We start from the raw sequence: 20,825 nt of genomic DNA on the forward strand, positions 1-20,825 counted from the left end.
ATGACTGCAACATTATGGCGGAGACATTGGACACTTTTGATGCTATTTTGGGACCATTGTCATTTATACAGCGATCAGTGCTATAAAAATGCACGGATTACTGTGTAAATGACACTGGCAGGGAAGGGGTTAAACACTAGGGGGCGATCAAGGGGTTAAGTGTGTCCTAGGGAGTGATTCTAACTGTGGGGGGGGGGGGTGAGCTACCACTGACTTGACAGCGATCACTGCTCCCGATGACAGGGAGAGCAGTAGATCCCTGTCATGTCACTAGGCAGAACAGGGAAATGCTTTGTTTACATAGGAATCTCCCCATTCTGCCGCTCTGTGACACGATCCCATGAAATGATCGCGGGCCCCCCCCCCCCCCGGCGGACATCGAGTCCACAGGATCCATGGAGTTTGCTGTGCCCCCCCCAGCGCCCACAATGCCGCGATTTAAAGGGGACGTACCTGTACACCCATTTGCCCAGCCATGCCATTGTGCCAACGTACATCGTCGTGCGCTGGTCGGCATGTGGTTAAACTGCATGACTCGCTGACTTCAATCAGACCGTAACCCTCTTATAGTATAATGAGACTGATTTACTAAAGGATATGTGCGTACAGCTGCACATCAATAATGTATTGACAATTAAATTGGATCCTTGCTGAACTCACTATGTGCCTGCCAAGCATGCAATTATATGCACACAGGCTAAAACATATATACAGTAGGGAAAATAATTATTTGATCTCCTGCAGATTTTGTAAGTTTGCCCACTTACAAAGAAATGAAAGGTCTATGATTGTTATCATAGATGTATTTTACTGTAAATGATAGAGACAGAATTTCAACCAAAAATCCAGAAAAACTGCACAATACAAATGTTATAAATTGAGTTGCAATTCAGTGAATAAAATAATTATTGGATCCCAAAGCAAAACATGACTTAGTTCTTGGTGGAGAAACCCTTGTTGGCAAGCACAGAGGTAAGACCTTTCTTGAAGTGGTTACCAGGTTTGCACACCTCTCAGGAGGAATTTTGGTCCACTCTTTTTACAGATCTTCTCTAAATCCTTAAGGTTTCTTGGCTGTCGCTTGGTAACTCGAAGTTTCAGCTCCCTCCATACATTTTCTATAGGATTAAAGTGATTGTAAAGGATCTTTTTTATTTTTTTTAAATAACAAAAATATCATACTTACCTCCACCGTGCAGCTCGTTTTGCACAAAGTGGCCCCCCGAACATCCTCTTCTGGGGTCCCCCGGCTGCTCTCGCGGCTCCTCCCGCATCATATAACCCCCTAGGTGAAGCAATCTCCTGAGGGGGTTACCTTGCAGGCACGCTCCAGAGTCCAGAATTTGTGTCCACAGACACGAATGCCGGACTCGGCCCCATTCCCGGCCTCATTTTATTTAACTGACAGCAGCGAGAGCCAATGGCTGCGTTGCTATTAATCTATCCAAACAAGATCCAGGACCATGGGTTGCAGGAAAGAAAGCAACTGCTAGTGATAATCGCAAGTAAATCTAAGGCCGCGTACACACGGGCGGACTGTCTGTCCAACTTAGTCCGCTGAAACACATTTCAGCGGACAGTCCGCTCGTGTGTGGGCTTCAGCGGACTTTTTCAGCGGACAGTCTGGCGGACTAAGTCTTTCGGAATTTCCGTAATATTGTCCGTCCAACTTTGGTTTCAGCGGACAGTCCGCTCGTGAGTAGGCAAGTTGGACGGACTAAGTATGGCGCATGTTCAGAAAGGATTTACACGGCCGAAGGTTGCATTGCAGTGTATTGGACGTCGTATTTCTAGTCCCGTCGTACGTGCTGTACACGTCATCGCGCAAGCTTTCAGCGGACTGTCTGTTCATCGTGTGTGGTCAAGTCCGTTCATTCAAAAGTAGGACGGACTGTCTGTCGGATTGTCTGACGGACTTAGTTGGCCAGACAGTCCGCCCGTGTGTACGCAGCTTAACAGGCTGGTTGTACCCAAGTAGATCGATCAACTTGGTGCATTCAACATGGTTCAAATCTCGACCAGTGAAGCAGGAACCAGCTGAGATTTGAACAGTCTGTTGCCGATCTTAGCAGAAGTCTGGCAAGCCAGAGTACTGATAGACGTCAAAAAACAGCCTGTAGGCTTTTTTTCATTTTTTTTTTTCAAGCCATTGCTATGCCATAAAACCACTAGCAAAATCCCCAACAAGCTGTAATTGACCATTGTAAAACCATTTAGAAGGAATATACATTTGAGTCTTGCTGTGTTTGACCAGACACTGCCCTTTTCATACAACCCAGCTCTCAAAAGCTACATATAATATATAAATCCTGATATGATAAGGCTACATTAATAACAAGAATGTACCCTATCACACATTACTTTATATATATATATAAAAAATAAAATGTGTGTATATATATATATATATATATATATATATATATATATATATATATATTGTTTTCTGTGATAGGTTAGTTAGGACTGTAAAACAAGGCCATCTTGAAATATGGAATGTTAGAAAAACTTCCCGGGCCCTTTCATTGGTCTTGTTGTTTTTTTTAACTTCCTCCTCAGGGCACAGAAACGATGGCTGCATGCTTTGTTACCTTTCATTAAAACATTTTAAAATTGCTAGGCTGATTAATCTAATTTAGATCAGTGCCTCCTTGAGGAAGGTTTTCATTTTTTAAACTCTGTTTCATCCCTATCTGGCGTGGCAATAGGTGTCACAGAAATTTCTTAAATCTTAAAAGTCAGAATTGTTGTAACAAACATTGTAAACATGTTTCTATTAAAACACTTAGTGAGTTAGGCGACCTCAGTGATGATCACCCCCCCCCCCCCCCCCATCTGCTGAAACTCTTGTCCTGCGAGCTGAAAATCTCTGTGCAGGGTGAGGCTGAAAGTACCATTGTCCCACAAACATTGGTGCTTAGAAGGCAGATTCCTATGATAAATTCCTGCATATAAGCTGCATCTTTTGCTCTGATAGCATGGTGTACAGGTATTATAGACCTGCTGCTCTGTTTATTACATTGCTCATGTTATTGCTTAGTGAGCTGGTCACATTTTACGTTTTTGATGCATTCCTTAGTACATTTTGTCCAAACAAAAGGCACAAGTGCAGCACTATAAAGTACAAAGGCCAGTGATGAAAATGTACCAGAGCAATTTACTCCCTTCTCTTATTCTCAACCAGTAGGCTGAAAATTATGTTTTTTTAGCCAGACAACTCTCACAATTAAAATGACTCATTCATGTCTAGTTGAAATAAAAAAAATTGATTTTATTTAAAAAAAAATAATAAATACATTCATTAAATACTTCGCTCTAGTAACATTTTAGGAAATGAAGTATGATAATAGCACACAATATAAAAATCAATGCTTCAAAAGCAAAGTGGGCAAATATAAATTGTACAGATTCCTTTTACATGAAAGAAGGCAGCCACACCGGGAATGTTGGTGTTGCCATTTAAAGGGTCAGCTCTCCCAAAAGTATTTTTTATTTATTTTCAGGTGGAGCATGCAAAGATTAGTCAGACCCTGCCGTCTTATATATCCTGGATACACTACCAGAGAGACCTCCATGATGTCAATTCTGACCACTTTTGCATGTTTCGGCTCCTCCTATTACATTCTATAGAATATAAAATGAATGAACCCAACAGGAATGTTGGAAAGCACTCATAATGAACAATGAATACTTTAAAGCTCCAGCATCCATAAAACACTTAAAGCGGTAGTAAACCTGAAATATAAAAAAAAAAAAAAAATGAAAAAAAAAAACAGAAGACAGAACGAAACACCCATATCGGTGCCCAGTCCACGCCGAAGGAGCTGACATCTTGCCTTCGGCATGTCTTCCGGGTTCTCGGCTCCAGCGCTGTAAGTGTCCAGAGCCGCGACGACGTCACTCCCGCTCCAGCGCGCAGGAGTTTTCAGCTGGGGCATTCAGAGCGCATGCACCGCTGACGTCAGCGGCTGCATGCATAGGGAATATCTCCTAAACGGTACAGATTTAGGAGATATTAATTTTACCTACAGGTAAGCCTTATTATAAGCTTACCTGTAGGTAAAAGTGTAAAATTTGAGTATACAACCGCTTTAAATATCAATTTGGGATGGACGGAAGGGGATCTACCATGAAGCAAAACACTTATGTAGAAAGCATCAGAGGCAGTGGCGGCCTGACCATGCGGGCGCAGCCCCCCCTAATTCATGCGCCCAGCCCCTAATCTACATGCAAGGCGACAAATGCATGGATTTCAATAGTTTGTTTGCCAGCCCCCCTCCGAAATATTTAGCACCAGCCACCACTGGTCAGAGGTCAGTCTCTGTGTTGTATACTAGTTATACATCAGTGATTTCTCTGGTAGGGAAAGTGAACAGATTCATCTTTTCTCCCCCGAAACAATTCGGCCTGTGTGATTGACAGATTGCTTTGCAGGATGCTGACGTAGATACGTTTATTCCCTTTAAATACCGTGCGCAACAAAGAATACTGGGAACTGCAGAGATACACAGTTGGGGTGCCAGAGTCCACTGCATGGGTTAGAATTGACACTTGCATTACATCTGCTCAGCAAAGAATCCTGGGGGATGCAGCGGCTACCAGCATGGATGCCATAATGTAGTTTGAGACAAGTAAACTGAACAGTAAGTAAACTGACCTGTGATTGGGAAGTAGCGAGTTATTAATTTCCAGCCTGAGGTTAAATTCTGACAAGTAAACACAGCACCAGGTTGGGGAGGATAATTAAACCTCAGGTCCTGGCACCGATCGCACACATCTGCGATTGCTGGCAACACAACCAATCACCCCAATCCGCTATGCAACTGTCCGTCATGTTCCGACTCAGAAAACCAGAACTGACAGTAAGATACCAAAATGTCAAAGCAGACAGAGATAGCCAATAAAGGGAAAATGGCAAATAAAAAAATCCCAGTACAATTCTATTGTACTGGCAGTCTTTCTCAACATTTGCACCCCAGAGGAACCCATAAGGCTGGGTTCACACTGTGTGTGTGTGCGGATGCGGTGCACCGCAGGGGGTCCGGTGCATCCCTGTTCTCCATTTCAGGGATGAATTGGGTTCAAATTTTTCCCTGAATTTGGACCTGAAATGGAGCAAAAAGATGTGCAGGACCCGTTTTCAATGCGCTCCGCGGCTACTCCGGAAGATATGCGATCCGGCTCCATTGAGAGCCGGTCACTGTCTCCTGTCATGCGAATATGATGTGGAAAAAAACCTGCATCCCATTTGCATCAGTGTGAACCCAGCCTAATGCATTTGATACTCCAACATTTCATATCACTGATATGTGCCTGCTGTACCATGTACTTTGTATTTCTTCCTTTGTGTGAAATCCCTGGTGTTTCTGCCAGTCCATCTACTTTCCTATAAAAAAAACTGACCACACTAAGCAGGAGAACACACTGTGGTCAGTTCTCTAACTATTGTGGGAACTCTGTGTACTCTCCTCCAATGATCAGACTTGTCCTGACACCCCAGCCGTTCAGTGTACTGTTGCTTCTCCTCCCCTAGCTCCTATGCAGCTGAGAACAGAGGGAACGTGATCACTATAAAGCGTCTGCAGCTTCTCTCCCCTCGCTTCTGTGTCTCACTGGCTTTGCTGGGGCATCAGGAGTTATTGGCTCCCGCTGATGTCAATAAAAGCCAATGACGAGGGAGCGGGGCAGAGTCTGTCACAATCGACGCAGCAGTCGGGCTTGGAAATGAGCATGCACGAGTGCCCCAATGGTAAGCAGCTTCCGACAGGGGCACTGGACATAAAGAAGAAGCCAGGAGCGCCAGCAGGGGACCTGAGAAGAGGAGGTTTGTGACCGCTCTGTGCAATTCAATTGCACAGAGCAGGTAAGTATAGAGATGTTTGTTATTTTTCGTTTACATTTACAATCTCTTTAACCCCTTAACCCACTGCCACCTCCTGGCCCTTTAAGAGGTTTAAATGCTATCAGATGTAGGCAGGCATTCATATCCTGTGAGCGCTGGGATAGGCTGTCACAGCATTCACATGACCAGTAAGCTTGTGATCGCAAGTAGGCATCAGGAGATTTTTTGGTAACTCATCATAACTGGCCTGGGATCACATAGGGTGTGCACTCTCAGCACAGAAATGTTTTACATGTAAGACACATATATGCGGCCTCTCGGCATTAAAGTGGTTGTAAACCCTTACAACACACTTTAACCTACAGGTAAGCCTAGATTAAAGCCCCATACACACTATCAGTTTTTCTGCTGAGTTTTTCCTTCAGATTTACCAAAACCATATAATATGAGGTCAAACCTTAGGAGTTTCAATTTGTATGCAATCAGGCAGGCCCTTGCACTACATGGTTTTGGTAAACCTGAAGGAAAAACTCAGCAGAAAAACTGATAGTGTGTATGGGGTTTAAGGCTTACCTGTAGGTGCTGCAAATATCTCCTAATCCTACATGGTTTAGGAGATCTTTACAATTCCCTGTACGAGGATTCCTTCTGCGCATGCGTCAGTGTACTCGGCGCATGCGCACTTTAGAAAGATCACGGCGTGCCGTTTTGATGAAATGACATGCCGTGACTGGCGGCTCCCGCGCGCGGGAGTGACGTTACGCGACTCCGGCCAGTCACAGAGCCGGAGTTCGTGACCCCCGGAAGGAAGATGAGCGCTTCCAGCCAGCGAGGAAATCGTGGGACATCGCTGGCTCCTGTGTAAGGTAAGTGACACATAATGGGCTACTATGCGATGCATACTAGTCCTTTATGTTTTGCCTTTGCAGGGAAACAAAGAGGAAGTAAACCCATCAGGGGTTACTTCCTCTTTAAAGCCCATGCCAAGAGGCCGCATATATGCATACAGCCAGAGGGAAGAGGTGAGGATAATCTTTTTCAATTATCGAGTCATCATTAGTGATCAGTGGAAAAAAATCCTGGAACTATGCTGATACGATCAACCTTGCAACCTAAGGTCCCACAGAATCCTGGTTGAGAATAGCTGATTTCATTTCCATCTCCCAGCGTATGCCTCTGCACGGTTACAAATATATATTTATATATCTACACACACAGTGTATATACAGTGGATATAAACATCCTCCCTCCACCTAAAAGATTTCAGCTCAGCTTGTTTTTCAACTGAGTTCAACTGAGTTGTACAGTTTATAGGTCACATTAAAAAGGTGGAAACAGTTCTGAAATGATTTATCTAACAGAAACCCGACGTTTTAACAGGGGTGTGTAGACTTTTTCTATCCACTGTAAGTGGGCTCATACATTAAAATGAACTATAGCTTGGAATAAATCTTCACAGACAAGCAGCACATAGCCATAAGCCATGCAGAGAGTGGTGGTCAGAATGTGGGGCATGCTCCTTTTTTGATGAAAAAGTTATTTCTGCTATGCTTGCTGTCTCCGAACTAATTTCTGCAGGAACATAGCGTGCTATGGATTCATCTCAGGTCTCATTAAAACAAATTCAACTCGAGAGGTTGTAAAAGGAAACGGTAATGATGTATTGGGAAGTTTAAAAAACTCTGCATTACTGTGACATTATGTCAGAACAGCACAAAATGCACCACCGAGGTTGGAATTTTAAATGTAACACCAACTGTCAGTGTTCCTGTGATAATGGGAGAATACAGTAAATTCAATTAATAATGCCCTCAATATTATATATATATATATATATATAATATATTTTTTGCTCACCAGAAACCCCTGTTGCTAGGCAGTCTTCCTAATCTGCCTCTTCCAACGGCACTTCCTCCTCTTCGGTGAGCTCCCCCGTTGCCTTCTGGGACATGTGTGTATCGCAGAAAACAGAAAGCAATGTGCATGCGCAGTAGGAAACTGGCAGTGAAGCCGCAAGGCTCCACTGCCCATTTCCCTTTGTTAAGATGGCGGCGCCGTCACCTGATTAGATGGATGGATCGGCCTCTGGGGGCCAACATCGCGGGCTCACTGGACAAATATGTGCCCTTATTAAAAGTCAGCAGCTACAGTGTTTGTAGCTGCTGACTTTTAAAAAAAAGTTCACGTCTGAAACACCGCTTTAATATCATCCTTTTTCTGCTGTTCTTGATCAACCTCCCCCCGTCTCTTCTGTCCTTAAAGTGGTTGCTCAGTCATATATTGAAAAATTCAAATTCAGCAGCTCCAAAAACTGTAGCTGCTGACTTTTAATAAACAGACACCGACCTGTCCAGGGATCCAGCGATGTGCTCACCCGGGTGCTTTCTTCACCGAGCTTCGGTCCAGTGTTGGCACACTACGGCCCCTTTGACACTGAGGCGGTGCCGGCGTTAGCGGTAAAGCGCTGCTAGTTTTAGCTTTGATTTACCGCTGTTAAAGCGGTGCTTTTTGGCCGCTAGCATTGCGGCACTGCCCATTCATTCCAATGGGCAGGGGCGGTCTGGGAGCGGTGTATTCACCGCTCCAAAGATGCTGCTTGCAGGACTTTTTTACCCGTCATGCAAGCGCACCACCCCAGTGTGAAAGCACTTGGACTTTCACACTGGGGAGGAATGAGAGGCACTTTTCAGGTGGTATCTTTAGCGCTAAAACGCCTGAAAAGCGACCCATTGTGAAAGGGGTCTAACTATGGGCGGGTGGCTGTGACTGCTTGTGGCTTCACAGCCGGCTGTTTAATACACATGCATGAGCCATGATTGCTCTTACAGATTTCTGGGACCTGTGCCATGTCCCAGAAGGCTGTGGGGGAAGGAGGGGGCAGAACTTCGATCTGAGCGGAAGTGGGGGAGCAGGTACTTGTCAAATCCAGATACCCGCTCCGCCACAAAAAAATGTTTTGGGCCAGATGTGGAGGAGGGAGGAGGAGAAAAAGCAGAACTTCCCGTTTTGGGTAAAATTCAGCTTTAGAGAGAAGTATGGGTTTATGGGAAAAAATAAAAATCCATACTCACTTCAATGCTGCAGTTGTCCCATGTCTGCTCTATGACTGAGAACTGCATGATCACATGACTGTTGATTGCTCAGCTCTAATGCCCTATACACACGATCGAACATTCCTACTACAAAATCCATGGATTTTTTCCGACGGTTGTTGACTCAAACTTGTCTTGCATATACACGGTCACACAAAGTTGGTCGGAAATTGCGAACGTCAGGAACGCAGTGACGTACAAGCCAAGAAAAATTAAGTTCAATAGCCAGTGCGGCTCTTCTGCTTGATTCCGAGCATGCGTGGAACTTTGTGTGTCAGAATTGTGTACACACGATCGGAATTTCCGACAACGGATTTTGTTGTCGGAAAATTTGAGATCCAGATCTCAAATTTTGTGTGACGGAAATTGATGGAAAATGTCCGATGGAGCCTACACACGGTCAGAATTTCCGACAAAAATGACAGGAAAATCTGACCGTATGTAGGGGGCATTAGTCTGCTCGGAGCAGAGAGCAGTTACTGTCAGTCACCACACTCCTCCTCTAGTGCTCACTGGAGTATTTGGCTGTCCGAGCATGCGTGGAACTTTGTGCGTCACAATTGTGTACACACGATCGGAATTTCCGACAACGGATTTTGTTGTCGGAAAATTTGAGATCCAGATCTCAATTTTTTTGTGCCGGAAATTGATGGAAAATGTCCGATGGAGCCTACACACGGTCAGAATTTCCAACAAAAATGACGGGAAAATCTGACCGTGTGTACGGGGCATTAGTCTGCTCGGAGCAGAGAGCAGTTGCTGTCAGTCACCATACTCCTCCTCTAGCGCTCACTGGAGTATTGGGCTGTCGGAGGTGGCACGAGCAGCTGGCTTTGACTTTAAGCCACACACTGGGAGCCAGAGACAGCTTCAATAAGGCAGCCAGGGGGGAGCTTGCTGGAATCCATCCACAGCCTGAAGCGACTTTGTTCAATCAGCTGATAGCAAGAAATAGCTTGGCCACACTTTTTCTTTTAAAAGTGCATCTCAGCCAAAGAAAGAAATTGAGATGTAGCACAACTAACTAGTCCTTAGACATGGTGGCTCCGTTGCCTTTTTCAAATGTTTTTCTTTATTTTCACCTGGTGATCTTGGCAGTGACACTTCCTATTCTAGGGTCACACTTCATATTTATGCATGTTTCATATCTACGGGGGAGCAGCATTGTCACCCTAAGGCCGCGTACACACGCGGGGACTGTTCGCCCAACTTTGTCCGCTGAACAGTGTTTCGGCGGACAGTCCGCCCGTGTGTGGGCTTTCAGCGGACAGTTTCAGCGAACAGTTTGCTGAACAAGGTTTTTCGGAATTTCCGAAAAACTGTCCGCTGAAACTTGGTTTCAGCGAACAGTCCCCTCGTGTGTAGGCTTGTTCGTCAAACTAAGTTCCGCGCATGCTCAGAAAGGATTTACACGCCGAAAGTTGTAATGCAGTGTATAGGACGTTGTATTTTCCGTTCCGTCGTACGTGCCGTTCACGTCATCGCGCACGGTTTCAGCAAACTGTTCGTTCGTCGTGTGTGGGCAAGTCCGTCCATGCTAATTTTGAGCGGACTGTTTGCTGAAACTGTTTGACGGACAAAGTTGGGCGAACAGTCCCCGCGTGTGTACGCGGCCTAAGACAGGACTTTAAACACCTTTACCTCTCGTTTTCTCCTCCTTCACCTTCATAGAGGGGAGGAATTTTGTAGTCCCAGTCAGAGACAGCTGGGAACAATGTAACTGCAGAGTCAGAAAGCTACCCGCTTAAGATTTTGAGCGGGATCAACAAGTTTTGTTTTGCACTTAGGGCTCATTTACACTTGCTTTGACTTCAGCATACATTAAAGTGTCTACTGATTCAACATGCTTTTTTGATGTGTTTTTTCTTTATTTTTTTATTTCTTTGATACTTCGATGATCCTTCAGTGTTGCTTTTTTGAAGCTTTAAGCAGTTGGCAACATGTACTGCGGCAGGTTGGCTCTATCTGTATGTCATTTTGTGCAAGAGCCATCGGGGGGAAAAGGCTTGCTGATTGGCCACGGCGGGAGCCAATCAGCAGGTTCGGCGGATGCAAGGTCTGCTGGCCACCCACGATCGCACCCCAGAGACACAGGACAAAGGTCTACCGATGTAAACAAGGCAGATCGCCGTCCTAACAGGTATGAACAGAGTGACCTTGTGTCTCTGCTAAGCAGGAACGTGGATCTCTCTGTTCATACAGTGAGTCTGTCCCCCACACAGTAAGCAAGCACCTCCTAGGGACAGACTTAACCCTTTGATCACCCCAGGTGTTAACCCCTTCCCTGCCATTAGTACACTAACAGTGCATATTTTTAGCACTGATCACTGTAATAATGTCACTGGTCCACCAAAAAGTGTCAGTTATGCCGCATACACACGACCGGACTTTGACGGACTAGGTCCGACGGACTTTAGGCGGAGGTCCGATGGACTTTCTGAATGAATGGACTTGGCCACACATGACTGAACTAAGTCCCTTCGAAAGTCCATTCGTTTTGAACATGATGACGTAAACGGCACTAAACAAGGAAGTTCAATAGTCAGTAGCCAATAGCTGCCCTTGCGTCGTATTTGGTCCGTCGGACTAGCACACAGACGAACGGTTTTCCCGATTTTTAGTCCATCGGATAGATTTGAAACATGTTCTATTTCTAGGTCCAACAGATTTTTTAAATAAAAAACGGTCGGACTAGCTCACACATGATCCGATTGTCTGACGGACTGATCCCGTTGGACCTAGTCTGCCAGAAAGTCTGGTCGTGTGTACGCGGCATTAGGTGTCCGATTTTTCCACCGCAATGTCACAGTACCGCTAAAAATCGCTAATCACTGCCATTACTAGTAAAATAAATAAAAAACTTGCGCAAACCAATCAATATACGCTTATTGAGATTTTTTTTTACCAAAAATATGTAGCAGAATACATATTGGCCTAAATTGATAAAGAAATTCATTTATTTTTACTTTTTTTTTTTTATTGAGTGTGTTTTATAGCAGAAAGAAAAATGTGTTTTTTTTTTTTTTTTAAATTATCGCTCTTTTTTTTTATTGTGAAAAAAATAAAAACCGCAGAGGTGATTATATACCACCAAATGAAAGCTCTATTTGTGGGAAAAAAAGGACATAAATTTTATTTGGGTACAGCGTCGCATGACCGCACAATTATTAGTTAAAATAATGCAGCGCCGTAGCGCAAAAAAATGGTCTGGTATTGCAGGGGGTAAAACCTTCCAGGTTTTTTTCCAGGTTAATGAAGCTTGTCAGGTGTCCATGTGTGTGTGTGTGTTCATATCTCATACCTGCAATTTCTCCAGAACAAAGCAAAACTAAAGCTGAATTAAAGCCTCTCAAAAGCTGTAGGTGCTTCAAGCAGACTTCAATGAAGGCTTTGAAGACGCTTTGAAGTACCACTAAAGCGACATGGGATATCATTTTTGAAGCGACGCCGAAGCAAAGTAAAAGCAAGGTGTACACAGGACTGTAAGCTTACTATTTTATTTTGTGACAGGAGCTTTGACTGGCGTTCAGAGAACTTTAAATAAGCGTTTACAAAGCCACGTTTTGAAGCAAGTGCAAACAAGCCCTAAATGTATTTTTTATGCTTCTGCAATGCTTCGGTGGTAATTTTTTGAAGCTTTAATGAAGCTTGGGAGATGCCCCGTGTGTGTGTGTTGATATCTCATACCGGAAAATTCTCCAAAGCAAAGCACAACAAAAGCTGAATTAAAGCTGTAGGTGCTTTGCCATAGACTTCCATGGAGGCTTTGAAGCACTACTAGTCACATGGGGTATAATTTCTGAGTTTTGAACGTGATGACATAAACGGGACTAAACATGGAAGTTCAATAACCAGTAGCCAATAGCTTCCCTTGCGTCGTATTTGGTCCGTCAGACCAGCATACAGATGAACGGTTTTCCCGATAGGAATTGAGTCCATCGGACAGATTTGAAATATGTTCTATTTCTAGGTCCGACTGATTTTTTAAATGAAAAATTATTGGATTAGCCCACACACGATCAGATTGTCTGACGGACTGATTCCGTCGGACCTAGTCTGCCTGGAAAGTTTGGTCGTGTGTACGCGGCATAAGGGCTCGTTTACAATTGCTTCAACTTTAACACACATGCAGAGGGAGCACACGCAGAGAGAGCTTTTGGCTCCTGCTGCTATCAGACAAAATCAGTGAGGAGGGAACAAAGAGCGGGGCTGAGCCACTCTGTATGTGTCTATGGACGCAGGCAGCGCGGCTCGGGATCGAGTCCGCAAGAGGGCCCCTATAGCAAGCAGCTTGCTATGTGGGCGCTTGCAGAAGCCAGGGGCACCGGCGGGGGATCCAAGAAGAAGAGAATCAGGGCCACTCCGTGCAACTCTATTGCACAGAGAAGGCAAGTATAAACCTGTTATGTGGCAGCTGTGTAAATAAACATTGTTGACTTGCCCTGGGTTTGGGGCACACAAGCAGTATTGGGTTTATATCCCAATATATATATATATATATATATATCATAGTTTGTAGATGCTATAACTTTCACACAATCCAATATACACTTAGTGGGATTTTTTTTATTAAGACATGTAGCAGTATACAGCTTTGCCTCATTTTATGAAGAATTTAGGAAGTAATTCGATTTTTGGATTTTTTTTATTGAATATATTTTATAACAGAAAGTAAAAATATTGTTGTTGTTTTTTTCCAAAATGTTTTGTCTTTTTTTTTGGTTATATAAAAAGAAAAAACCCAGTGGTCATCTTTGGTCACCACCAAAAAAAGCTCTATTTGTGTGAAAAAAAATATATATAAAATTAAATTTGTGTACAGTGTTGCATAACCGAGCAATTAAGTAGCCCAGTGCTGAAAAAATGCCCTGGGTACAGCATTTTGGAGGCCAAGTGGTTAAAAAAAAAAAGGACGTTACAATCACTTTCATGCATTCTCTGCATCAAGTTAAAAAATTGTTCCACTTTTGGAGCAATGCAGGAATGAAAGGAAGGCAAGTACCCTGCCGGGGAAAACTGCACTAAAGTGAACCTGTTGTTTGCCCTGTATCAGCAAAGAATTGCTAAATTTTAAGGTGACTTCTTACCCAATTATAATCCTGCATCCACCCTTCCCCTTTCATTTTTACCTTTTTTTTTACAGTTACTAAAGAATTGCCATTGTGGGACAATGCAGAGTGGCCCGTGACTTAAAAAGCAGGATCTTTTGCAAATAACAAAATCTTAGGAAGTGTAGAAGGAATTATAAAATCATAAAAAGTAGACGTTTTCTTCAAAGTGTACCAGGTTACCAAGTCCAGAGGCCATCTTGTAGGCTCAGCAAAGCCTTTCAATTCTTCAAAAGGATAGTGACATAATGAAGGCCGATGTATCGCTAATATCTCAGTTCAAAGCAGAAAATAGTTGTCAACACAGAACGGTGATTGGTGGAAAAAGACAAAGCCCCGGCTCCAGAATGACCAATATTTTTTTTAAGCTGTTCCCAATCCTTTGGCTGCCAAGAAGTGAAGACTTTAACTCTCCGTCGTCATCATGTCATAGCGGAGTATGTTTGGAAAAAAACATCTTGGCTTCAATAAGGCAATGGGAGGTCTCCCTGATTTTCTCCCGCTGTGTAGTGAAGTTGATGGGCACGGAATCACAGTTTATATGGGTGCATCATCCGGTATCCCACATCAGGGCCCCTCTCCGAGCAGATGGTGCAGGGATTAAAAAAAAATAAAAATCAATAATGATTTCAGCGGTTCTTTTTAGTACAGTATCATGCTTTGTTATAAGGGCGGAGTAGATTGCTAAGGGTGGGGTGTCATCGTCGGGTTTGAAGGATCACTGGAGCTGTTGGCATAGCCGAGTTTCTTCAGGTCTTTTGTGACCACGTTGAAGGACAGTGTCAGGAAACCTTGTGACCGCACTCTGGTGACTGTAATGACATTTATGGATGTTAGTATGAACATTTTTTACACCAATTTCCAATCAATTTAAATTAAAGGTTGCCTTCAGTTCAACCCTAACGAAACATATGCCTCCCCTCCCCCTTAAAAAAATCAGCCCCCACCATCAGTTATTCATCTAATACAATGAAGCCTATTGTATAACTAGCACCTAAACATTGAGATATCTCCACGGATTAGGCCCCAGCGGTGGGGCAGAACATGTTGGCATTGTGGTCTGGATTAATCAAGCTGAATTTCACCTGGTGATCGCTCGAGCCGGGTGAGGTGTGCGGCAGCCACGCTATCTCTTCCAATTTCTGCAGTATGCTTTGGGTCTGAATTTACCTTTACTCAGCCTGCACCCTGACTAGTCAGCAACATCCAAATCATTGGACCTTGACAGCCTGACTGGAGACCCTTAAGCCTTTATCAGTGGTCATTATAGCTGTCATACAGAAGTAAAAAATGAAGTGGGTCACATCCGGTCATGTGAGGGGTCTCTAATCTGTTTTTTTATTTTACAGAACAGAATATAGCCTTTACCTTTCACTATAGGACAGTGATGGCGAACTTTGGCACCCCAGATGTTTTGGAACTACATTTTCCATGATGCTCATGCACTCTGCAGTCTAGTTGAGCATCATGGGAAATGTAGTTCCAAAACATCTGGGGTGCCAAGGTTCGCCATCACTGCTTTAGGATAAACCATGTTTAGCAGCGTTAGACAGGGTGGAGATGGGTTAGAACGGGTGTAAGATCTACCGCAGAATGAAATCAAGGTTATTTACTTAAAGTGAAAATGAAAAAAGGGCGACCTGGCATGGCCAATTAAAGTAGAACTATAGGCAAAACTTTTTTTTTTTTCATTTTGGATAGAGTAAGGCAGTGTCATAACCCCTGTCAGTTTTATTTTTTGCCATCTGTCTCTCATTGGGGAGATTTCCCTTCACTTCCTGTCCAATAGCCAAGACAGGAAGTGAGAGGAAACCCCTGAAAATTAAGGAAATCCCTTGGGGACCCCCCAGGTCACCAGAACCGGTGTCCACAATGAAAGATTTCCCCTCTGTTACTTTGCTGGGGACAACCCAAAATTTGGGGTTTCTTTTACTTTTTCTTTCTCCCTACCTGGGGCACAGACAGCAATAACAATTGGAAGGGGTTCTAATCCCTCTCCACTCTATCCAAAACAAAAAAAAAAAAAGTTTTGCCTTTAGTTGTTATTTAAGATACCTGCAGATCCCAAACTTGGAAAAAGACTGGGCAACGACGCCATCAAGGGAGCATGCAAATCTCCAGTGTCTCCACTACCGCGCACCCATAAAGCATTTTGTTTTCTGGCTCTGGGTACAGTAAAGACTTTATCTACAAATTAGCTCACGTCACAAGACGCCAGTGATATCTGTGATTATGTAACTGTGTTTTGCGACAGTGGTGGGTTAGCTAGCACGCTCAAGTGCATTTGTTGAGGTGATGGAGAGCCAGGAACATCTGCTGCGACATCTGCGAGTCGTTTGTCACATTCTTGTGGATCTTTTATATATCCAAGAAGTGTTCATCTGCTTACACTGAGCCGCCTGCTCATCCACAGTGACTATTATTAAAATAGACAACATTACTTTCCAATAAGCGATCGTTAAAAAACCCAAGCTGTGATTATCATAAGCCATCCAAATCTAATAATGAATGTAGCATTATTCCATTACAGTGTAAGAAACGGATTAGACTTTATTGCCGAAAATACATGGGGGGTTGATTTACTAAAACTGGAGAGTGCAAAATCTGGTGCCATCTGCATAGAAACCAATCAGCTTCCAGGTTTTTCTGTGAAAGCTTAACCTCCCTGGCGGTATGATTATGTCAGATTTTCGATGCTCAAAGCGGTAAAATTGTTTTGCATGGAAACTTGGCGTTTTTATATTGTATGCCTGTAAATCTTAGGAATAACACAGTTAAATCTGTCCAAACCAGAGTCTAGTAGACATCCCAAGTATGATAAAGTTTGAAACACAAAATCATAAATTATAATATAATAAAGAATGAGAAATAATTATAATAAATAATAATAAAAATGATTCAATACTGTAATCAAATCAAAAACACAAATTTGCTCAGTTGCAGAATTGTCGCTGTCGTTACTTACATTGATGGATGACGAATTTCCCCACAAATCACTATCGCTCAATTCTGCAAGTGATTCTAATTTATTATCACTGTTTTCTAGCTGGTCTAAAACTGCTTCAGATGCGAAGGGCCACTTTTTGGTTGCTATGGACAATCTTCAGTTTCCAGGCAGAAAGAACAGTATATATAATATAAAACTCCATGCAGGGGACTGGACAAACCACTAGGAACAAAAGGGATGTGAAGTAATGTGATACAGTAATGTAATCTGTAAGATTACAGTGTACTATATGTGTAATGTGTTTTTTTTAAATTGGCGCCATGCTCCATCCTCGTGTGTCGCAGCGCTCGCAGGGAACGGTGCTCGATACTGCGATAGATCGAGCAGAGACACGGCTCACACACACAGTGGAGACACAGGCATGTATTTATGAGTATAATGCCTTTTATCTATTAACCAATTAAGGACCGCCCATCGCAGTTGTACTGGTAGGCAGGTTGGCTCTCCTGGGCGAATCACCGTCATTGTATGTCTTGTATGCTTTATGACCACTAATGGGGCATGCACCATGCTAGAGCCAATGTGCGTGGCCGGCGTCCGTAATGTCCGCTGCCCACCCGCAATCACTCCTGAGAGAACAATGTAAACAGACAGATCCCTGTTCTGTCAGGGGAGGATAGACAGATCTGCTGTTCCTAGTGATTAGGAACAGTGATCTGTCTCCTCCTCCTCCAGTCAGACCCCTCCCCCCACAGTTAGAAACACCTCCCTAGGGAACACTTAACCCTAGTGTTAACCCCTTCCCAGCCTGGTCATTAAGGGGGTAAATCTTTCTGGTCCTTAAGTGGTTAAGACTTATATTGACGATAATGCACTAGGCCTGTGTGCCCTCTGGTTTATTTTGAGATTTAGAAGGCTTTTTATAATTGGTGGTGGCAACACAGCACAATGCACATGTTTCCATTGGAGTCACACTTGCATGTATATCACACGTGCACTGTTGCATGTTTATGCAGACCGAAGCACAGTTTAAAAAGTATAGCACAACACAGTTACAGCAGTATTTTACTTAGGTACCAGTGAGTGTTGCTGGTACTGAATATCTTTTTTCGTTGTTTGAGAGTTTCACACTAAGCATTTCGACATACATTTTCATATATGTGTGTGACAGAGATCAACTTAAAGAGGTTGTATACCCTCCTGTATACTTTGTACCTATAGGTAAGCCTAGAATAAGGCTTACCTATAGGTACTGTAAATATCTCCTAAACGTGCATCGTTTAGGAGAGATTTACTGTATTCTGCTCCGATGAAGCCCCCTGTGCCGTTTCTTCAGGAACGTGTGCCGTGACCGGCAGCTCCTGCGTGCATGCATGAGAGTGATGTCACGCGGATTTGGCCAGTCACACAGAGGGAGTCCTTGGCCCCGGAAGGAAGACAGGCGAAGATGGATGCGGCCTGCAGCGGGGACGACGCGGGCTTCGTTTGCAGGTAAGTGTCACATAATGTGCTAGAATGCCATGCATACTAGCACATTATGCCTTTACTTTGCAGGGATGGTTAAAAGAAATAAAAATTTAACTTACCTCTGTTCCAACATTCTGACATCCACAGAGTTCTTCGCCAGCTCCAGCATCTTCTCCTCAGTTTCTTTTGAGTGCTGGTCTTTGGCTGTCTTGATTGGCCAACGCAGGATGATGTCGCTCTCATGCATGCGCAGGAGTGCAGTTGTCCTGGCACACAGTCAGTGTGCAGGAATGTTAATGCTAAATAGCTAAATTACTTCTTACAATCAAGTCTATGGAGCGTAAACCTGGCCAAACACTGCCCACTGGCTGAATAAAAAGAAAAATACCCAAACGGATTCCTCTAGTCACAAAAACAAGATGGATGGAGGAATCCACCCTACAGGAACATTGTATTCTGATAGTGGGAAAAGTTGATTATGTGATCAACTTCTGTCAAGTGAGGATAGCCATGCACAGATTGAAATTCGGCTGGTCCCTGCTGAACTGGCCACATTTTCGATCAGTGTATGGCCTAATTTACTATGACCATTGCTGAAAAGATTTCAGGCCAGAGATGTAGACAGGAGATGGAAGCCCCCCAAGTCAGATAAGTATGCACCTGAGGGGGGTGGGGGGGCGGGATTTTCTGGATAGAATAGGACAGGGTAAGTTGGCTATATTTTTTGTAAACTGCATCTTGAAGGAAGCCTCTCCTCAGAAATACGCCATGGCTGACCTCCTCTTAAAAATGCTAAATTCTCTAGACATCTCTGACTTCAAAACATGGAGTCACTGACCAAGTATGTAACCAGAGAAGCCACAATTCCTGATCTGTACAATAATTTCAGGTCAGAGAGCAGAAAATAGAAAAGCCAAAAGGATCCTCTAGATTGGCAGAATACTAGCATTAGAAGAAGTGATTAAATGCAGCTCCTGATTTTATTTTATTTTTTTGCACAGGTAACATTACGTTTATATCTAAACCAACTATCTTACTGTATATGTCTAATGCTCTGTACATGCGGTCGAACTTTCCGACGACAAATCCGTCTGATTTTTTCCGATTTGGTCCAAACTTGTCTTGCATACACATGGTCGCACAAAGTTGTTGGAAAATCCGATAGTTCTGAACGCGGTGATGTAGAACACGTGCGACGGGACTACAAACGGGCCAGTAGCCAATAGCTTTCGTCATCGTAATTTATTCTGAGCAGGCATGGGACTTTGTCCATCGGAATTGTCTACACAGGATCCAAATTTAAAAGATCGGATTTTGTTGTTGGAAAATTTTAGATCCAGCTCTCAAACTTTGTGTGTCAGAAATCCCAACGGAAAAAGTCTGAAGGAGACCACACACGATCAGATTTTGCGACAACACGATCCGATCGCACATTTTCAGTCGGAAAGTCCGACCGCGTATACGGGACATAACAGCATGTGAACACCCCTCCAGATTACTAAATTCAGGTATTAAACAACAGAAAGAAGAAAGAAGAAAGAAATGGGACTTTGTGTGAGGCAGGTCACTGAATGGATACCTTATTCAAATCATTTATAAATTTATTTATTAATAACAAATCATAATAAATTAATAAATAATTTTATAAATGATTTGAATAAGGTATCCATTCACTGACCTGCCTCACACAAAGTCCCATTTCTTTCTTATTTCTGTTGTTTAATACATATCAGGGATGGAGGTTTGCCACTGCTATAATCAGGTTGTGTTAGGTCGCATCATTATATCTACTAAGTTCAGGTGTTAATGCCATATCATAGAAACACATTTTTGACAATTGTGCTCTTCCAAGCTGGTAGTAAAGAGTCTTATGCAGCGTACACATGAGCAGACTTTTCGAGGGACTAGGTCCGACGGTCTTTCCGGCGGACTTTCCGCATGAACAGACACACAATCACACCAAAGTCTGATGGATTCGACCGTGATGACGTACGACCGGACTAGAATAAGAAAGTTCATAGCCAGTATCCAATAGCTGCCCTAGCATCGGTTTTCATCCTTTGGACTAGCATACACACAAGCAGATTTCTCCATAGGAACTGGGTCCGGCGAAAAAATTTGAAACATGTTCTATTTCTAAAGTCCGTCAGATTTTTGGACAGCAAAGGTCCGATGGAGCCCACACACAATCGAATTGTCTGACGGATTCGCTCTGTCAGACCTTTGCTGTCGAAAAGTCTGGTCGTATGTACGTGGCATTAGGGAAGGTCCTCTGTGTTCCAGCAAGACCATGCCCCAGTGTACAAAGCCAGCAACATAAAGACAGGGTTTGATGAGTTTGGTGTGGAGGAATTCAATGTCCTGCACAG

General features: G+C 43.5%; 1 protein-coding gene across 2 annotated transcripts in view; it reads right to left on the reverse strand.

Moving 5' to 3' along the window:
• B9D1 (B9 domain containing 1) overlaps positions 1-20,825 on the reverse strand; it is a 224,601-nt gene that overhangs the window by 84,203 nt on the left and 119,573 nt on the right. Inside the window, exon 7 of one of the 2 annotated variants that reach the window (XM_077449415.1) lies at positions 13,561-14,854. The exons of the other annotated variant lie outside the window; for it this stretch is intronic. Within the exon in view, the coding sequence (XP_077305541.1) occupies positions 14,727-14,854 (128 nt within the window). The 3' untranslated portion in view covers positions 13,561-14,726. Of the gene's footprint in view, positions 1-13,560; positions 14,855-20,825 lie in introns of those variants that run through there. 2 annotated transcript variants of the gene reach the window in all.

This window comes from Lithobates pipiens, unplaced genomic scaffold (assembly GCF_037356315.1).
Source record: "Lithobates pipiens isolate NorthernLeopardFrog02 unplaced genomic scaffold, aLitPip1_a1.2 Scaffold_22, whole genome shotgun sequence".
Taxonomy (NCBI): domain Eukaryota; kingdom Metazoa; phylum Chordata; class Amphibia; order Anura; family Ranidae; genus Lithobates; species Lithobates pipiens.